Source organism: Rissa tridactyla, chromosome 1 (genome assembly GCF_028500815.1).
Source record: "Rissa tridactyla isolate bRisTri1 chromosome 1, bRisTri1.patW.cur.20221130, whole genome shotgun sequence".
Lineage (NCBI taxonomy): Eukaryota > Metazoa > Chordata > Aves > Charadriiformes > Laridae > Rissa > Rissa tridactyla.
In genome coordinates, this window is record NC_071466.1 from 157,804,642 (window position 1) to 157,822,246 (window position 17,605).

The 17,605-nt window shown below is 38.0% G+C and overlaps 1 protein-coding gene across 5 annotated transcripts in view; it reads right to left on the reverse strand.

The window, feature by feature from the left end:
* Positions 1–3,173: 3,173 nt before the first annotated feature.
* The window catches only part of GNPTAB (N-acetylglucosamine-1-phosphate transferase subunits alpha and beta), a 46,406-nt gene continuing 31,974 nt past the window's right edge, over positions 3,174–17,605 (reverse strand). For 4 of the 5 annotated variants that reach the window (XM_054217412.1, XM_054217438.1, XM_054217444.1 and 1 more), the window contains 8 exons: positions 16,820–17,019; positions 16,327–16,546; positions 15,215–15,328; positions 12,947–13,032; positions 11,009–11,107; positions 7,050–7,217; positions 5,566–5,656; positions 3,174–4,368 (listed from right to left, as the gene is read on the reverse strand). In XM_054217412.1, the coding sequence (XP_054073387.1) occupies positions 4,291–4,368; positions 5,566–5,656; positions 7,050–7,217; positions 11,009–11,107; positions 12,947–13,032; positions 15,215–15,328; positions 16,327–16,546; positions 16,820–17,019 (1,056 nt within the window). In that variant the 3' untranslated portion in view covers positions 3,174–4,290. Of the gene's footprint in view, positions 4,369–4,897; positions 4,956–5,565; positions 5,657–7,049; positions 7,218–11,008; positions 11,108–12,946; positions 13,033–15,214; positions 15,329–16,326; positions 16,547–16,819; positions 17,020–17,605 lie in introns of all 5 variants that reach the window. The other variant, XM_054217420.1, reaches the window with a different exon arrangement.

Below are 17,605 nucleotides of genomic sequence, written 5' to 3' on the forward strand. Positions count from 1 at the left end.
GTAATCACTAAATGAGTGACAAAATAAAATTTTTCCTTAGCACTTTATCAACAGCAGAAATAATATACATCAGGAAACAGCAAGCTACTGAATCCTTGGTGAAATATTTCTAGTTACCTTTCTCTGATAGCAAGAGGTATGAAGCATTTCAAGTTAAGTGTCACATGACACATACTTTTAAAAACCCTCCCAAAAAATAAGTGGATTACTTGGAAGATGGAAAGAAGACAGAAAAATAAAAAAATATCAGCTGCAAGCACCCTGTTTTCCAAACTGAACGAGACATGACTAAGCAGTGGGTAACTTCTCATTCTAGGGGCAATTCAAAACAGCTGGAAATATCAATAGCTTTTCCACAAGCCAAGGCAAAGACAGATCTGAAAATTAAGTTCACGCACTGAAATGGAGAACTCCAGTAAATATCTTTTGAATACCCAGCACTATGAAGTCCCCCCAACATTAGCAGCAGTCTCACACACCTGAGTTTCCCATTTCTCTTTTTTGAATTAGTTGTCCATACCTATGAAAATGTTTTTTTAACCACATATTAGACAGATATATGTACAATGTGATCACACTAAGCTACTAAATAAGGAACACGGCTTTTTAATACCCATCTTTTTCTGTGGTTGATGCTTCTCTATATAGTGTGAAGATTTTTAGACCTTTCTAAATTTTCTAAATTGAGAAGTTTCTTTAAAAAAAACAACCCAAATATCTTTAAATTATTATTTGGAAAAATCAAGAGCTCTTGCATTGAAAGTGTCCTCAAATGAGAAAAAATTTTCAAGACTCATTCTGCTTTTCAACTACTGCAGCTGTTAAAAACATGATTTAAGGAGGAAAGCACTGGTAGGGCATCTGGCTGTGGAAGTCTCTGTGCTGCCAAAGTGCTTTAAGTTTAAACTGCAAGAATGTATTTTAGCTCAGATTCAGGCACTTTTCTTTGTACTGAAAATCAGGATACAAAGCAGAACTCCCCAGTCCAGCCATATGCTGTAAAACAACCTTGCCACCTCACACCACCATACAGCCTTCACCCATCCTGTGTAGCTACCTGCTTTCGCCAATTCAACTATCTTCAATCCACATCTGTGTATTTATCGATCTTTTGGAGAAATTCACCTCTTTTTTTTCACCCTGCCCAAAAAAACATGAAGAAAACAAACAGTACTTGTGTGAATGTTCTGTGTGGGGCTTTTCACCATGGAGACCTACCTGCTTTTACCTCAGAGCAGCAAGGGAGACTTGGGCCTGCAACCCACCGCTGCCACAACAGGTTTCAAGGGGGAACCACTGGGGTGTCAAAGGCCGAGGGGCACCGCCATGTCCTAACCCTGTTCCTTACTCCCCACCCAACCACCTTCCGTCCCTCTCCCTCTGCCCTCAGGGACCCATCTCCACTCCTACCTCCTCACCCCCCAACCCAGAGGTCGCCTCCACCGCCTCACACCCCTCGGCCTTCACCCAAACCCCCTCACCCCGGCCGGCACCAGCGCCTCCGGCAGCCCTCAGGCTCCGCCGAAAGGACGGCAACAGCAGCAAGCATGGGGGAAGGGACGCCGCGCCGCCTCAGCCCCTCCCAGCCCGAGGAAAAGGCGGGAAGCCAGGCGCCGCCATGAGGCCCTCAGGAGCCCGCCTGCGGTGCCGGCCAGACCCGGGCTGCTGCTGCAGGATTAAACTCGTTTAAACCTCACCTCCCTTTATTTGGGGTTTTATTTTTTTTGTAGAACTGGCTTTAATTTCTCGTTCAGGCAACAAAACGTCTGCAGAACAGGTTGTTATGGTGTATGGAGGCTAGGGTATGACGCCGAGGGAGGATTTTTCCTTACATCAAGGGAAACGGGCAATATTTACCCGGTCAAATTAATTTTACAAACTAGATATTTTACGTTTCAAGTTTTTCTGCTGTTCTAACAGGATTTTCAGTCCTCACCCGATTAAGGTACTTTACCCTTCACTTATGAAGGCCAAATATGATGTCTAAATTTAAAAAATAAACTCTAGCACTATTTCAGTTTTCAACCTTCTCGACCATTTGAGAAATTTTACTAGGTATTTCCTTACCTAGGCTTAAGCTTTCACTGGGTTCAGCTGTGGTGGTGTTGACTTGCCTCAGGGCAGGGCCCAGGTGGAACAGGGCCTGGGTCTGGGCTCTGACCCCAGCCAGGGGTGGGGAGGGAGGGGGCGGGGGGTGGAACGGGACACAGCAGGGACATGGCTGACCTGGACTGACTGAGGAGATACTCCATACCCTACAACATCAGGATCTGCAAGAAGAGCTGAATGGTTTGGTCTTTCCAGAGACTGGCTGGGGATCGGTCCGCTTGGGGGAGGTAGATCTCAGTATCTCCCTCTGCAACACTTGGTTTTGTGTTTCTTCCTCCCGTTTCGCTTATTAAACTGGCTTTATCTTGGCCCGGAGTTTTTCTCACTGTTCCTTTTCCAGTTCCCTCCTTCATACTACTGACAGGAGTGAGTTGCCACCACAATACTGTTCGTGTCTTACCCTGCTTCGCTTGCTTGCTTATTTTCCCCAGGTACCATGCACAACAGATTTTCAGTGAATGCTTTTCAGTAAGTTTATGCTACATCTTTCAGGCTCTCATTGCTGCAGCGAAATAAAATGGCATGAATCTACCTTCAAAACTTTGCTTCAACAAAAACAAATTGCCATGCCAGCTGGGCTACCTACGCAGTCTGTTTATTTATACATAACTTTGGTAGAAAAACTGCCTTAAAATTTCAACTAACTTCTTCCAACTATTTTGATTAGAATGCCAAATATAATTTGTAAAAAAAATAAGATCCTAGTCAAACTTGAATCTACCCAATAATAGTTTGAAGTGTATGAAGCTATCAAAGCTTTCTTGTATTTCCTGCACTAAGTCATCGATTTAAACTATTTATATTCTACATTTTAGCATAATATATCTTGCTAGCGTGAAATATAACCTTAATAATTAAAAGTACTTGCATTTTTACAATGCTCAAAAGTTTGATTCTACTTTGAGAATCCATTCATGCTTCAAATTAATATTAAATTATTACTTTTGGAAGTTTTTTTAAGGAAAAAATAAGAACTCTTAACAAAGGGATTCATAAGGCCTAATGGCTAACTTAGCAAAATGGGTGAGTTTTGCTTGACTTTAAAACAGAAACAACAGACAAAATTTTTATCACATTTTAGTTAATTTCAAAGGAAACCAAATATCTTACAATACATATGCACATCCATTTTGTACATTGTCTGATTACAAAAATTAATGCTTTTTTATATACTGTCAATACAATTAAATGAAGATACACCACCAAAAATTTCTGCTTGAAAAGATTCAGTATCCTTTCCCACATAAAATCATACTGATCTGATGTCTCGGCAAAATTCAGGGCCAAACCCTGTTGAATTTAAAAACACCAAAGCTTCATGTGTCAGTACAAATATTGTTTTCTGAAGTGAACCACTGCTCCCATACATTGCTACATTAAAACAGTTTATTACCCATTCATATAGAGAGGCACTTTTGCTTTTATATTTACAATGCTTATTACTATACCTTGATCATTTTCATTTGATTACAACCCTCTCTTTGTAATCAAGAAATAACAACATTGTATTCTTTGGAATATAACACACCAGACAAAGTATCTGTCAAATAACCAGTAGTTGTTCTTTTACTGCGTATTTTTTTATTAGCATACATTTCTCCCAAATCCCAATTGAATACTACAAATGGGGGGGATGAACTGTCACTGTGCTTTAAAGACTGTCAACATCAATAAATGTATACTAAATCTAAATGACAAGTTACAGAATTCTCAATTTTCCCATGGGCTAAAAAAAAAAAAAAAAAAAAAAAGCAGCAACAGAAATTTGCAAAATGTTTTGGAATGCAAGATCAAGGACCTGTTAAGCTGATCCCAAACAACTTTGTCTTCCAACATTTTATCTAGTTGGCAACATCCACTGCAATAAATGCAGCTACATTTCTTTAGGTAGCCCTTTTTATAAAAAAGGATAACATGGCCATGAACTAACAGCTGTAAAGTAAGATCCGTTGAAAACTGCCTACATACAGGTTTCCTGCAATTATTATTTTTTTGTTTTGTTTTGTCACAGCTCCAGCAGCTTAGATATCACGAAGAGTACTGCAGAGATTCTAACTGTAGATGCATGATTTTTTTTCTTCATATCAACACAGTTAAATGTCAAACCATAAAAGACACTTATGAGAGATTTTAAATGCGTATCACATGTTGAGGTAGACTGATCTCCAAAATAAAGCTCTTCTACACTTTGATTCGTTCATGTCCAACTTCCTTTTGGATCCTTCTCCTTGGAAAAATCTTTCGTTTAAGTGCAATTAGCTGAAGAGAGGAAAAAAAAAAAACAACCAAACAAATATTAAGTTCTCTGCTGGGCTAGAGGTGCACAGCTGGTCAGGCATTCACCCTAGAAACTATAAAATCTGTACCATCCATGTTTAATTAAGTCAATACTGTCTTTTTTTTTTTGCTCCCTGCACAGGAAGAGTTATTTACTCAACTTCATCTATTTGGTGTACGTGTTTCCACAGGACTTCTTAATAACCAGAATACAAGCAGAAAGTAAAAAAAAAATATAGTATGCCTATATTCTGATTATTTTAAAGTTAATCTGTGTATTTAAATTAATGTAACATCAAACTACATTCAGTTTCCAAAAGATCAACAAAAGCCGGCATCTTAAAACAGTATTTATATACCTAGCTATACTAGTGAGTTGAATACCCCCTTCTAAAACCAACTTACTAATGGAGGGCAAGTTTTCAAACATATACAAAAGGCTGAAAATCAGGGGAAAGATTCATGCAAAAGTTACAGGTGGGAAAAAAAAAATAAATAATCAAAAGCCAACCTTTCAAGAATTACACCCTCTTCATCACACCACGGAAAGTGTTACTTAAGGCCCCAACCTGCAAAGAATTACCCATATGATTTGTTCCATGGACTCCCTCTAAGTTTAGCAGGATTAATCATGTTCACGAAAGCCATTTTACGCTTGCAGAAGTGGAGGGTTTTTTTCCTTCGAGTCAGATTCAAAGCCTTTTGAATTCAATGGAAGTCTTTGCAATTACTTAGGGATGAGATTTAGATAAGGCCCCTAAATAGCCTGAGATTCTCTTCAGGAGTAGAGTATTGCTATTACTTAAATTTTCTACCTGTTGACTTACTTTGCACTTTCAGCTATATGTATGTTAATAGACCAAGACTTTCAAAAACAATTACTGATTTTGGACATCCAAATTTAGCACACTTATGAGGGACCTGACAGTCACAAAGCACCTGAAAAGGGAACACCAACTCTCCTTCACCCCCGTAAGACTCTCTTTTCAAGGAATCTCAACATGAAGATTTAAAAATTAAAGCAATCTAATCATCAGTTATGTACCATTCTCACTTCCTCTATGAAGGAAAAATCCTAGCTACTTGTCAAAACCTATGTAAGAAATCCACTTTATGTTATCCTGAAGATACAGCAATCTATTAAATGTTATAGAATTAATAAGATTATATTAATTTTACCTGTTCAGCAAAAAATGAGATGACTGTAAATACAATCAGTGTTACTAGAACACAGTGGGTCCAGAATTTGAGCTTGTCTCTATATGCCCTCCTGCACAAAGAAAGAAGGAAACAGAAAACCAGCTTCATATATTATAAATGCAAATATATAAATTTTAAAGAGTTTCCATGACATCAGGCAAAGGAAGATTTTATAATACTTAAAGCGTGGCTAGAAAGAAGATGGAGGCTCTCTCTTCAGGAAGAGCCACATGCCAAGGACAAGGGGCAACAGGTACAAGTGGGACTGGGAGAGGTTTCATCTTGATATAAGATTATTTTTTTTTTTTGACAGCGAGAACAACCATTCACTGGAACAACTTTCCCAGGGATGTGGTGGAGTCTCCACCACTGGAGGTCTTCAAAACACATCTGGACAGGGTGCTAGAAAATGTCATCTAGGCTCCCTTTCCCCACAAAACGTTGGGCCAGGTGATCTTTCAAGGTCCCTTCCAACCTGGCCCATCCTATGATTCCATCAAACATTTTGATAAACATGGATTTCCACCAGCACTTCAAGCGTGCTTTAACCCACCCTGGTATAAACCTGCTTTGTCTACAAATAAGCCAAAATAAAGTGTTCTTTTGAAGCTAACAAAGTCTTGTTAAATGTCCTCAAAAAGGGAGGCAACAATATGTCTATTTCTCCAGTCCAAATTTCAGCTGACTGCTGAAATGGGTTTGCCCCTCACTCCCTCTGCCACTGCTACAGCAAGGCTTGTAGCACAACAGCCCACACCTATTCTTGTTGCCTACAATCCTTCTGATTCCTTCTACAGTTCCTCTAGTATTTTTTCTTTCCTTACTAATAGCTATTTTCTCGTAACTTGCTGATCAGCAACAAAGTTCCTATATTAGTCTTCTTGTTCTCATTTTTATCACTCTACCTACCAACATTTTGCTTGTATTCTTTAATCAACTACCCCAGTTTCAGAAGTTATTATTTGTAAAATGGCAAGAGGTAAACACAGATAGAAATTTCACACATTAGGTAAAAAAGAGACACACGTGTATCTTTACTGATGATTATCCAGCTGCTTATTGCTGTCTGACTGATAAAAAAAATCACTTAGAAACATAAAAGTTTATATTGCCCCTCTGAAACAGGCATTCCAAACAACATGGGTTTGTTTTTTTTTTTTTTACACTTAAAGACAGACAGAAGTCCTTCATTACTTTTTTTTAAAAAAAAACAAAACCAAAATATTTTCTTTAAAGTAGGTTAGGGCCAATCAATGAAATGTTAAGGACCATACTGACTTTATGAGCACCAAAAAAACCCAAATCCTGCAAACCTCAAATTTTCGTCCATTCAGATCTTTTCACGTTATTTTCACAGTTAACTCCTTCATGACAATACTGGGGAAAAAAAATGGCTTGTACCAGTATGTTCTATAATTATATGCTATCGTACTACAATAACTTGAAGAAAACGTGTAACATACCATTCTTGGAGTTCATGCATGTGAAGGAAACGATTCCGGTATTCTCTTGGCAGTTCAAATTGAGATGGTATGGGAAACATTGATTCATAAAAATCCCTAAGCACTGCTTTCACTGTCTGAGCATCCTTATGATTGTGATCAATATTGTCATTTAGGCAAACAAATTTTCTAGAAAACACAAAGTCATTGTTAGACTATTTCTTTAATAATATACCAAAGGTACTGGCAAACCAAGAACACAAACAGAATCCTTCTAAACAAAATTGATACAGTATCCTTTTTAAGGCCAATTTGATATATTTGGTAATGGTAATCAGTTTCCTTTTTGTTGCATTATTTTAAATTACTTTTATTTTAATTGTAAGAGCACCAAGGCTTACAGCAAGTCAAAACTGCCTAGGAATCCAATGACAAGCCACATTTCTTTCTCTTCTATTTATATAATGCTGCCATCTAATGGGCTCTAGTATGCATCATCCCAGAGCCCGCCACTGGATACAAACAGCAGGTTAGAAGGCCAGCATTACGATTTGGGTAAGGGTTTTTATAGTTTTAAATAAATTATCAGGACTAAAGTATCCTAAATAACAAAGTGAATTTCACCATAGGAGGTAAAAATACTAAATGATTAATATTTTATTGTGTATGCTGCAGTATTCAGAGAAAGTCAACATAAAAACTATGGAAGATTGTACAAAAGAAGGCAAAGCTTGGTCCCCAGGCTTTGAGTTACTAAGAACACGATATAAATTGAGCAGGACGTGACTTGAATCACAGACCCAAAGCTAAACTTGTATAATCAATCAAAATACAAACAATAACCTGGATAGAATTTATATGGAAATCACTGTGACCAAGTAAGCATGTTGCCAACAACGCCTCTTGCAGAGAGTTATTTCTCATACAAGAAACACTCATCTATGTAAGTTACCAGAAATTACTGAAACTAAAGCAGCAGCTCGTGTGCTAGACTGCTATGTACCCTTGGCCACTCTGACCTGGAGCTTGACAACAAAAATTCCCTTTCCCACATATGGGCAAGGTTATGTGCTTTATTTATATTGTGAGATACAGGACCCTTACATTTTCCCCAGAGAGAGAAATCATATCTGGTGACATATGCCTTGTAATTGCTAACCTTTGTAAGTAAGTCGTTCTGGTCAGCTGTATTCTCTATAGTATGGTGTGCTCTTTCAAAGAGCAAAGTTCAGACTTCCTCCATGGAAGCTGGAAATAAGCAGACCTCTAGAGCACGTGAATCGGCCTACAGAGGGCATTACCACTTTTCCTCAGTCTGTGCTGAACCTGGCATAATTGGTAACCTTGCTCTAGACAATTACATGCAGGGGAAAATACGCCTCTCCTCTTCAAAGACGAGCAGGCTATGTCTACACTATCAAGTAATACTATACAAAGCAGCTGGTTATGGCAATCATATGTCTACACTATAAGCATTTTGGGAGTTCACTCTGGACTATCCCTGACCTTGTCCCTTGGACTGGCAGCTCATTAGCCCTGGGAATGCAGTAGCTGCACTCCTGGAGTATATATCCCTGTTTAGCTTCAGCTGAAAGTGATGCAGCTTACAGACTGAGAGGTACCTACACATAGACAAACTAAAGCATGGTAAGTGGGAGCAATGAGAGTATTAACCTATTTCAAGTGGAAAGACTGTTTTAATGCATCCAAAAGAAACGAAATCTGACAATCCTTTGGAAATTCCAGAATTAATGCCTAGATGGTTAAGACTCACTTTATCTTAAAGATGCAAAACAAACCTTTTAGGCAGATCAGTAAGCGAACAATACTTTTAGTTCCTCCTAAGAGAGGCACTTGAATACCTGTTTTTAGAGACTGTGTATAATTATTGTGTTGTTTTATATGCAGGGAAAACATAGCAAAGAGAAGGAAATGTCATGCCTACACAGCCGTGCCAGCTCTCCTTTGCTAACAAGATATGACTACAGTCCTGCACTGTACTTTGCAGGAATACAGCCCAAGTAATTGACTCCAGTTGACAAACCAGCCAACAATCTGGGAGTACAGTACGCTATTGTTCCTTCAGAGAAAGAAAACCCAAAAGTGTATTCATATATGGAGTCTCAGGCTGAGTCCATAATAGCATGCCAGTCCGTCAAATGAAAATTTGGAAAGATTCCAGACAGCTCAGCTCACCTGCCTCATCTTGCCTGCTGAGGTTCCTGAGATGACAGACTAGACACCCTCACTCAAACACATCCCCACCTAAGGATGCAGTCAGTCCATAGAATGGGTGGCTCCATTTTAAGTTGCTAGAAGGCCTCAATACATGAGACATACTCATACCACAACCAACATAGCGTCAGGTTGAAGTCTGACATCAGCAACAACCTTTCAAAACATGAAGCCAGTGATTGCAAGCATGAACTTGACAACTGAAGGTGAGAAACTCATGTTATGTGCCTTCCTTGGGCCTAACACAAGGCCTGAAATCATGCCTACGTTTCAAGAAAAAGTTCTAGCCAGTGGATACAAAGAAATGGGGAAGAAAGAGGAAGAGGCAGGATGAGTCTGGGCACTGCCCACTTTTCTTTTGAACTGGGTCATTGTGGGAACTGGAATGCAGGAGTTCTGTGGCCAGAAGGCACTCTTGTAAGGAGGAGCAATAGATACAAACCACCTTCAGCTGCAAAGTATCTCAAGACTAGCAGTCCCCTTTCTGAATGAATGACCTAGCAAGCAGTACAGTATAAGAGGCAAGTGAAAACCTGCTCTTTATCTACAAATGCAAATAATGGTGTAGCTTTACAGGCAGCTGAGATTACACGGTAGCTTGCTGTAACCTGCAAGAGGAGTTTTCACTTGCCCTGGCCCAAGGTACCTGGTCCTACTTTCCTCTTTGCTCTGTTTTTTTGACATTTGTCAGACCCCCTTACTTGAGGCCAAACTCATTAAAGTGGCAGAGAACTCTCCAGTTTTCTGAAGACAGAAGCAAGATGCAAGACGAGTGAGCAACCGACAGGGAGGAAGGAGAGGAGACGGGAGGAGGCACTGTCTCACTTTTAAGGCAGCTGGCTAGTAAATTATCTCACCATGTCTTGTTGAAGCCTAGTCTTATGCAATGGGCTCAGTGCAGAAGCATTTAGCTGTAGCCAAGCAGATTCAGACTTGACCCTCAAATACAGCATCCTCTGCTTTGAAAGGTGGTTGCTGTGAAATGTTTTCCAGGACATTTATTTTCCCCATTTACCTCACAGTCATTTCAGGAGCCTACTCTCAGGAGCCAACACTGCAGACCCTACTCTCAGATTTGAGTATCTAAACCTTTCACCACTGCAGAACAGAAAAACAGAGAACTACCTTCCAGCTTTGTATGGTTTCTCACCGAACATTAAAAATAAAATTAAAAAAATAAAATAAAAAAATAAAAATAAAATAAAAATAAAATAAAAATAAAATAAAAATAAAAATAAAATAAAAATAAAATAAAAATAAAATAAAAATAAAATAAATACCGCTTGCCATGTTGTAACAGAGCACAAAAGCATAATGGATATGCAAAGCTGATTTTATAACAAAATAACCCACACCTAAGTTTTATTTTAAAATTGCTACATAATGCAGATCAAAATGCTCTTCCTTGAAAATAAAACTACCTGCTGTATGACCTCTAGAAGAGAAAAAAATAAAAGCCTCAAGTGTGTCTGAAGTTTATCTATAAATTTCCAAAGTTTTTAGATATATAAAAATGTATCAGAAATTAATGAGATCATCCCTAGCGTGACAGAGAGAGCGGTCAGTCAGCTTCAGTTAAATAGAAAAAATCAGAAGTACTTTTCGTTAAAATTGGTCTTGCCCTGTAACACACAGTATAGAAATACACTGCAATAAATTGTTTTTTTTTCAATGCACAGTTTAAACAGTTGAAGCAGAAAATGAAAGTGACCTCAAAACTTCATACAAATCAAGAAACAGGATACCTGGGATTTTTTCGTATGTCATCCAGCTGACCAACCACATGAGAAACATTTGTGCGGATCATTTTGAAGGCAATTTCCTCTTCTCCCATGATTTCAAACCTTATTGTTAAAAAAAAAAAAAATTTATACATCAATAGAAGAACATAAAGTCAGGTTCCATAAATATTAACTTAATATTTGATTTAATAACTTATTTCTAATGTGACTGTCCAACCTCCATTAGAATTTATAATTTGTTTTCTATCAGTATATTTACATTTTTCAGCTAATGTACAGAACCACTTTCCTGTAGATTTTTTAGTAGCCACCCATAAACCAAGGAACTGAATTTTAATACAAATTATGTAAACTACAAGTTTGGGCATAAGAGTAACAAATAATCTAGAAGGCGACGTAATACTTACTATGCTTTTTAAAATTATTTATTTATTACACACACAAAATTTACAATTGTAATTTGTAATTACATTTCAGACATGAGAAAACATGTTCTTAGTATCCAATCACTAATCCCAGACAAAAATCTTAAAATAAAGAAGCGTATATAAAACTACAGCCTTAAATACAAATAAAACCTTCCTCACCCATCTAATCAATAACCTGCAGACACAGATGTATATGAAATGCAGAAATATATAATTTCTGAAGGATATCTTGAGTTTAAAAGGGGGTCAAATGCTCTTTCAGCAGTCTTACTAGAGGTACCACACTTATATTTTTTCCATTTTTTGTCTCAATGTAAGAAAAGACCCTGCCTACTCCTTCAAGTCTCACCTGACAACATACTCCATTTAAGCTCCCAAAATTAATACTACAGTTATTCAATACTGAAGTTCAACAGAACAAGAGCAGTTCGTATCTTAAACTGACTTATAATGCATTTATATCATTTATTTCATATTCTATCATTTATATCATTTATATAATCATTTATATCATTTATTTATATCATTAAGCACAGCAAACCCTTGCCTCCCAACATTTTTCAAACTCATTTGTTGTGTTAGCTTTTCAGTTTTAGCATAAACTTCCCTGGGAAGAAAATTACTTACGAAGCTTACAGCACAACTTGAGGTACTATGAATTAACGTATAATAATGTCCAAAAGCTGCCCTAAACAGCATCTGTAACCTTCTTTCATTCTACAGTTTTATTTAACTTTCTAGCCACTCCTGGGGGAACTGCACGCTTCAGAGACTCCCCACAACTCTCCCCTGCCCAACACCACTGGTGGGACCATGGACAGGAGACCACGCTATAAGCTCCACGCCATAGCAAACAGCCTTGGCGTGGAATTGATTTGACAGGTTTCAGAGAAGAAAGATCTAAGAGAATCTGATCTCAGGCAGATCTATGCAAATACAATTATTAAAACAAACCCACGGTCACGATCATGTTTTGTCCTGCCCTTTCCAAAAAGGGATGGAAACCCTTTTCTTGTCCCTCTCCCTCCCTGTCACTCCTCCTCCTTGCAGGAAAGCTACAAGGTAGTTAGGGCTAAAATGCTTTCTCTTTTCTTTTTTTAAGCTTCAGTAGAAGAAAGGATGAAGCGGATTTACAACTTCTAGGTAGAGGACAGGTTTTCCTTCTTTATATGCTACTTTAACTGCCTTCACTCACTACATATAGTCAATTTATATAGCCATCTAAAGACACTCTGCCTTACACAAATTAGGGTCTGGCCCAAGATGACACCAAGTAGCATGGAAATATTTAGTCTACTAAATAAGAAACCATGAAAAAAAAAAATCACATCATTCTGCACAATAAAACATAGGTAAGTACATACCAGTATGTTTCTTCAGTTCCACTGTTAAAATAAATTGAGCTGAGATTTGTTAACATGCACGTAGAATTTTTGACCATGAGTATATTTCTTCTACTTCTTATTGCTTTATAAAACCTAGCATGGCTTTTCACAGGACTGTAACAACATACCTGTATTTGTTTTTGTCCTTGTATGCCTTACGGATTCTGTCAGTCACAGGTTTGCAATTAGTCACTAGGTTTTTTGTTACTGGAGGCTGTAAGAAAACATTGCTTAGATTATAGGTTACTGAAAATTACAGGGTCTGTTTTAAAGATGTGCTTTGTGGAAAACTTATATTAGCTAGAAATGCTTGCGTACACTTTCCTGGAATGAAAAGCCCTAGTTTCTCAATCAACTGTTGAGGGGAAAACCAAACAAACTGGTGCATAACGATTTGTTATGCATGCAAATATTACATAAAAAATACACATTATTTTTGGCAAAAACACTGCAACTTCTAGATTTCATCCCCAATAAAATATTCAGAAATTTTAGCTCATTTGACAGCTGTCTTTGACATTCCTCTGGTAGAGCAGTAACACTGGCCAGGCAAACTCTGCAGAAAAGCTGATACACACGAGGCCTTATTTCTAACACAAGCTATGCTGAAACAATTCTGGGAAATAAAATCCCTATTCTCAGGGAAGAATATTTCTATGGTAGTAGATTCATTCCAAGAAATTTAGCTGTGGCAGACAACAGAAGTAAAAATAAATTAGGCCTCTGTGCTAAACACAAACACTATTTTGTCACTATTTGAACTGACTGATAACATTAGTACATTAGGTAGCACTGCTTAGATTAGTAATATTTTAATAACTCTCCAAAAAGATTAGTTATTTGACATTGTTCCCAACCACTGAGACTTATTTTTAACCCCATCTTAAAACATATTCATAGCAGCCATCCCTTATTACTACTCTTCAAAATTTTTACTTCATAGTATTTTGCAAACCGAATTGAGAGTAATAAAGATGCAAAATGAAGTAAGGCTATACTGGATGTAATGTCCTCTCAAATTCTCAAATCCACGTTTCCTTTTCTTCAAATATATATAATTCCAGCAGATTTTAATGAGAATTTAACCACTAAAATAGAAATTAAGAATTTAAATCCTTAAGGAACATAGAACATCTAGTCCTAAGACCTCAATTTTCACAGAATCACAGAATGGTTAAGGTTGGAAGGGACCTTGGGAGCTCATCTGGTCCAACGCCCCTGCTCATCCAGGGACACCTAGTGCCAGTTGCCCAGGACTATGTCCAGATGGCTTTTGAATATCTCCAAGGATGGAGAGTGCCCATAAATGGGCAACCTGCACCACCGCTTGGTCAGCCTCACAGTAGAAAAGTGTGCTGATGTTTAGAGGGAACCTCATGTTTTCAGATTCTGCCCACTGCTTCTGGTCCTGTCACTCGGCACCACTGAGAAGAGTCTGCCTCCATCTTATTTGTGCCCTCCATTCAGATATTTATATTCATTGATGAGATTACCCTTTGAGACTATTCTTCTTTAGGCTAAACAATCTCAGCTCTCTCAGCCTTTCCTCACAAGGAGAAATGCTTCTGTCCCTTGATCACCTTCATGGCCCTGCACTGGACTCCTTCCAATATGGCCATGCGTCCCCTGTACTGAGGAGCCTGGAACTGGACACAGAACTCCAGGTGTGGCCTCACCAGTGATGAGTAGAAGGGAAGGGTCACTTCCCTTGACCTGCTGACAATACTGTCTAATGCGGCCCATTATCCCTCTTCGTCACAAGGGCACACTGATGGCTCATGTTCAACTTGGTGTCCACCAGGACCCCCAGGTCCTTTTCTTCCAAGCTGCTTTCCTGATGGGTAGCCGCCAGCATAACACTGGTGCAAAGGGTTGTTCCTCCCAATGTGCAGGACTTCGCACTTCACCTTGCTGAACTTCATGGGGTTCCTGTCAGCCCATCTTTGGAATTTAAAAGGAGTTAGTCTGAAGCCTTCAAATTAGGAAGAATTATTCTAAAGACGTCCACCTGATGGTTTGGTGTTTTTTTTGGATTTTGTTTTGGTTTTAAATACATAGGTTATAATTCAGATAAGGACTTACTGGGAAGTTATAGTCAGAGAGCTATTTGGCTTACTGTATTTTAGGTTCACAACGGTGAATTTTCTTAACAAGGATGACTTTAAATCCCATATATAATAACATACTAAAGCTCAGCTTGTCTGTTTTTGAAGGAGATTAATGGCTTTATAAGTCAGGAAGTAGCTTGTAAAATTGTCATTTTATAACACTCACCTCCTGTACACACAAGTAGAGATTTTTGTACATACTTTCCTTACAGAAATCCAACCAGCTTTTCAAGCCCAGTAAATGCTCAGGAAAGAAACCAAGCATATTTCAAGACCAATGTTTCTTACCAGATTGGGATCATAATATGCTTCCTGAGTTGGTGGAATGACATGGATCTGAGTGATGTTGGCAGGAAGAGATTTAGAGCAGTTTATTAGCATTTGTTCTAGACCCGTCAAATCCTAACAGAAAGAGAAAAAAAAAAAAAAAAAAAAGGATAATCCTGTTTTCTCACTGACATAGTTCTAAAAATCCAGGGTGCACAGACATATTTAGTGTTATCTACATAACAAAATTCCATGCTACCGGACTCCCCATACGCCTAAAGTAAAGCAAATGCGTAGGGCATAGTTGTACTGAGACCAGATAAAGCACGACTTAAAGTCACTTTCATTTAAAAATTTACTGATGATGTCAGGACAGTACAGAATTCCCAAACCAGCAGTAGCATATTAAATCCCAAATGAAGGAAACAAACAGAAAAGTGAACTGAAAGGAAAGGAAGAAGTTTTTCTGACTAAAGTACAGATCAGGAACACACTGAAGCAGAGCTGCGTTCCAGCTATGACAATGATTTTATGTGCTATTTGAAGAAAAAAATTCTTTTATTGCTTTGTGCTGATTTCTCTCTGTAAAGCAGAAGTAGTACTTTTCATTCTCTACTAACTGTCCCTAAGAGCATAAGTCCTACAAAGACCATGTCCCTTTGTTTATCAGGTTCCTGGAAACACAGAAATGTGAATCCTTGTATATGGTCATAGTATTTACCAGTATGACTTCTTTGCTACCCTTTTTCTCAATTCTTTCTTTGGGCCACAAGTTGCTCAGAGCAAGGACTGTCTTTTATTATGTGCAAGAACAAGAGTAAGCAGAGCAGGATCCCACTCTTCACAGTGGCTTTTACCAGTGAACATCTTTTCTGACAAACTCACACTAACTGTTTTCCCAACCTTGGACACCAGTGATCCATTTTTCTCATGTTGCTAGAACTCAGTTTAATTGTTGACTCCATATAACAATGATAAAGTAGAACACAATGTTGTATTCTCCAGGTAAAATTTAAGAATTGCCAAATGTTAGAGATGCTACAAGGAAGGATAAATAAAGATTTCACTCATTTTAACAGTCTTGGACTTTAAAACTGAAGTTACTCTAAAAGTTACTGGTAAGGAAAGAGTACCTGCAAACTTAATGGTAGCTCATGGATTCTCGTGGCCAATGTGCGAATCTCTCGGTCAGACAAAATGCCTGACTGGTCCGTATCAACCTCATTGAAGATCTGAGAAATGTTCAGTGGCTGGACTGCACTCATAAGATAGTAGAAATATGAAAAAGCAAACTGCATATCTTCTGAGTGCCGCACTTTGTGAAATGACGTCTTGTCAAACTCCTCAGGAAACCTATAAAAGAACGTAAACTAATTTAGTACTCCAGTTTCTTAAAGTAAATCATTCCTTACCTAAAAACAAATTCTCATCAAGAAGTTTAAAAAGGTCCTCAAAGTCTCCTTATTTTAGCACAACTATCATGCTGTAATAAATTCCCTGTTTCCCTTTTCAAAACATAACTTTAACGAGTAGCCATCAACACATTTGAAATAGCTGTAACAAAGCATCAACGGAAAGGTAGAATTAACTACAGTTCTACATTGTTCCAAACAAAGACACACTCACATATCCTGTAGCTCTTGCATAACAGTGCGGTCAATCATGTGAGGCATATGAGCAGGGACTTTCCGAGATGTAAATCCAAATTTGCTGTTTAAAAGCTTATTTACATATCGAAGGGAATCAGCAAATGTATCTTTCAGCTGCCTTCCAAAATGTTTACCATCAGTAAAGTATGACATTTGCTTGAGTAATGACTCTTCTTCCTAAACAGCAGGACAGGAATAAATCAAGGCTACATTGCCAAAAAAGATCGAAAACATTAAACACATAGGAAAAATGACATTTCAGCCAGGTGCCAACTCTTTCCACATTTGAACACAGGAAGAAAAGTTTTGAATATTTTTATTCATATTCCTTAGTTCTCTCTTTAAAAGAAAAAAGGTAGCCTTTCCCTTAAAATTTTCATGCTTTCAGGAAAAGCAGTCTATAAAAAATGTCCTTGATATTTGTGCTCTGACACCTCACACACTCACACTAAAGGCCCTGTTTGCCATCAGATTTATTTGTAATATTACCTTTTTTTTTTACTGATTATTCATCCACCTTTGATAAACTGAAATACTATGAATATAAAGATTCCTCATGCAAAATCCAATCTCAGATGAATGGAAAGAGGTAGCCTTTTGAAAACATAGCCCCTTTGCCATTTGGTGTAGTGCAAAGCAGTTGCTACCAAGTGAAGCAGTCTCTATCTTCTATTCTACATGTGTTCAAAGCTCTGCCAAAATGCTTTGGTTGGAAGCAGAGGATGCTTCCTACATGATTTCTTGACACGGTCTGGATACTCAA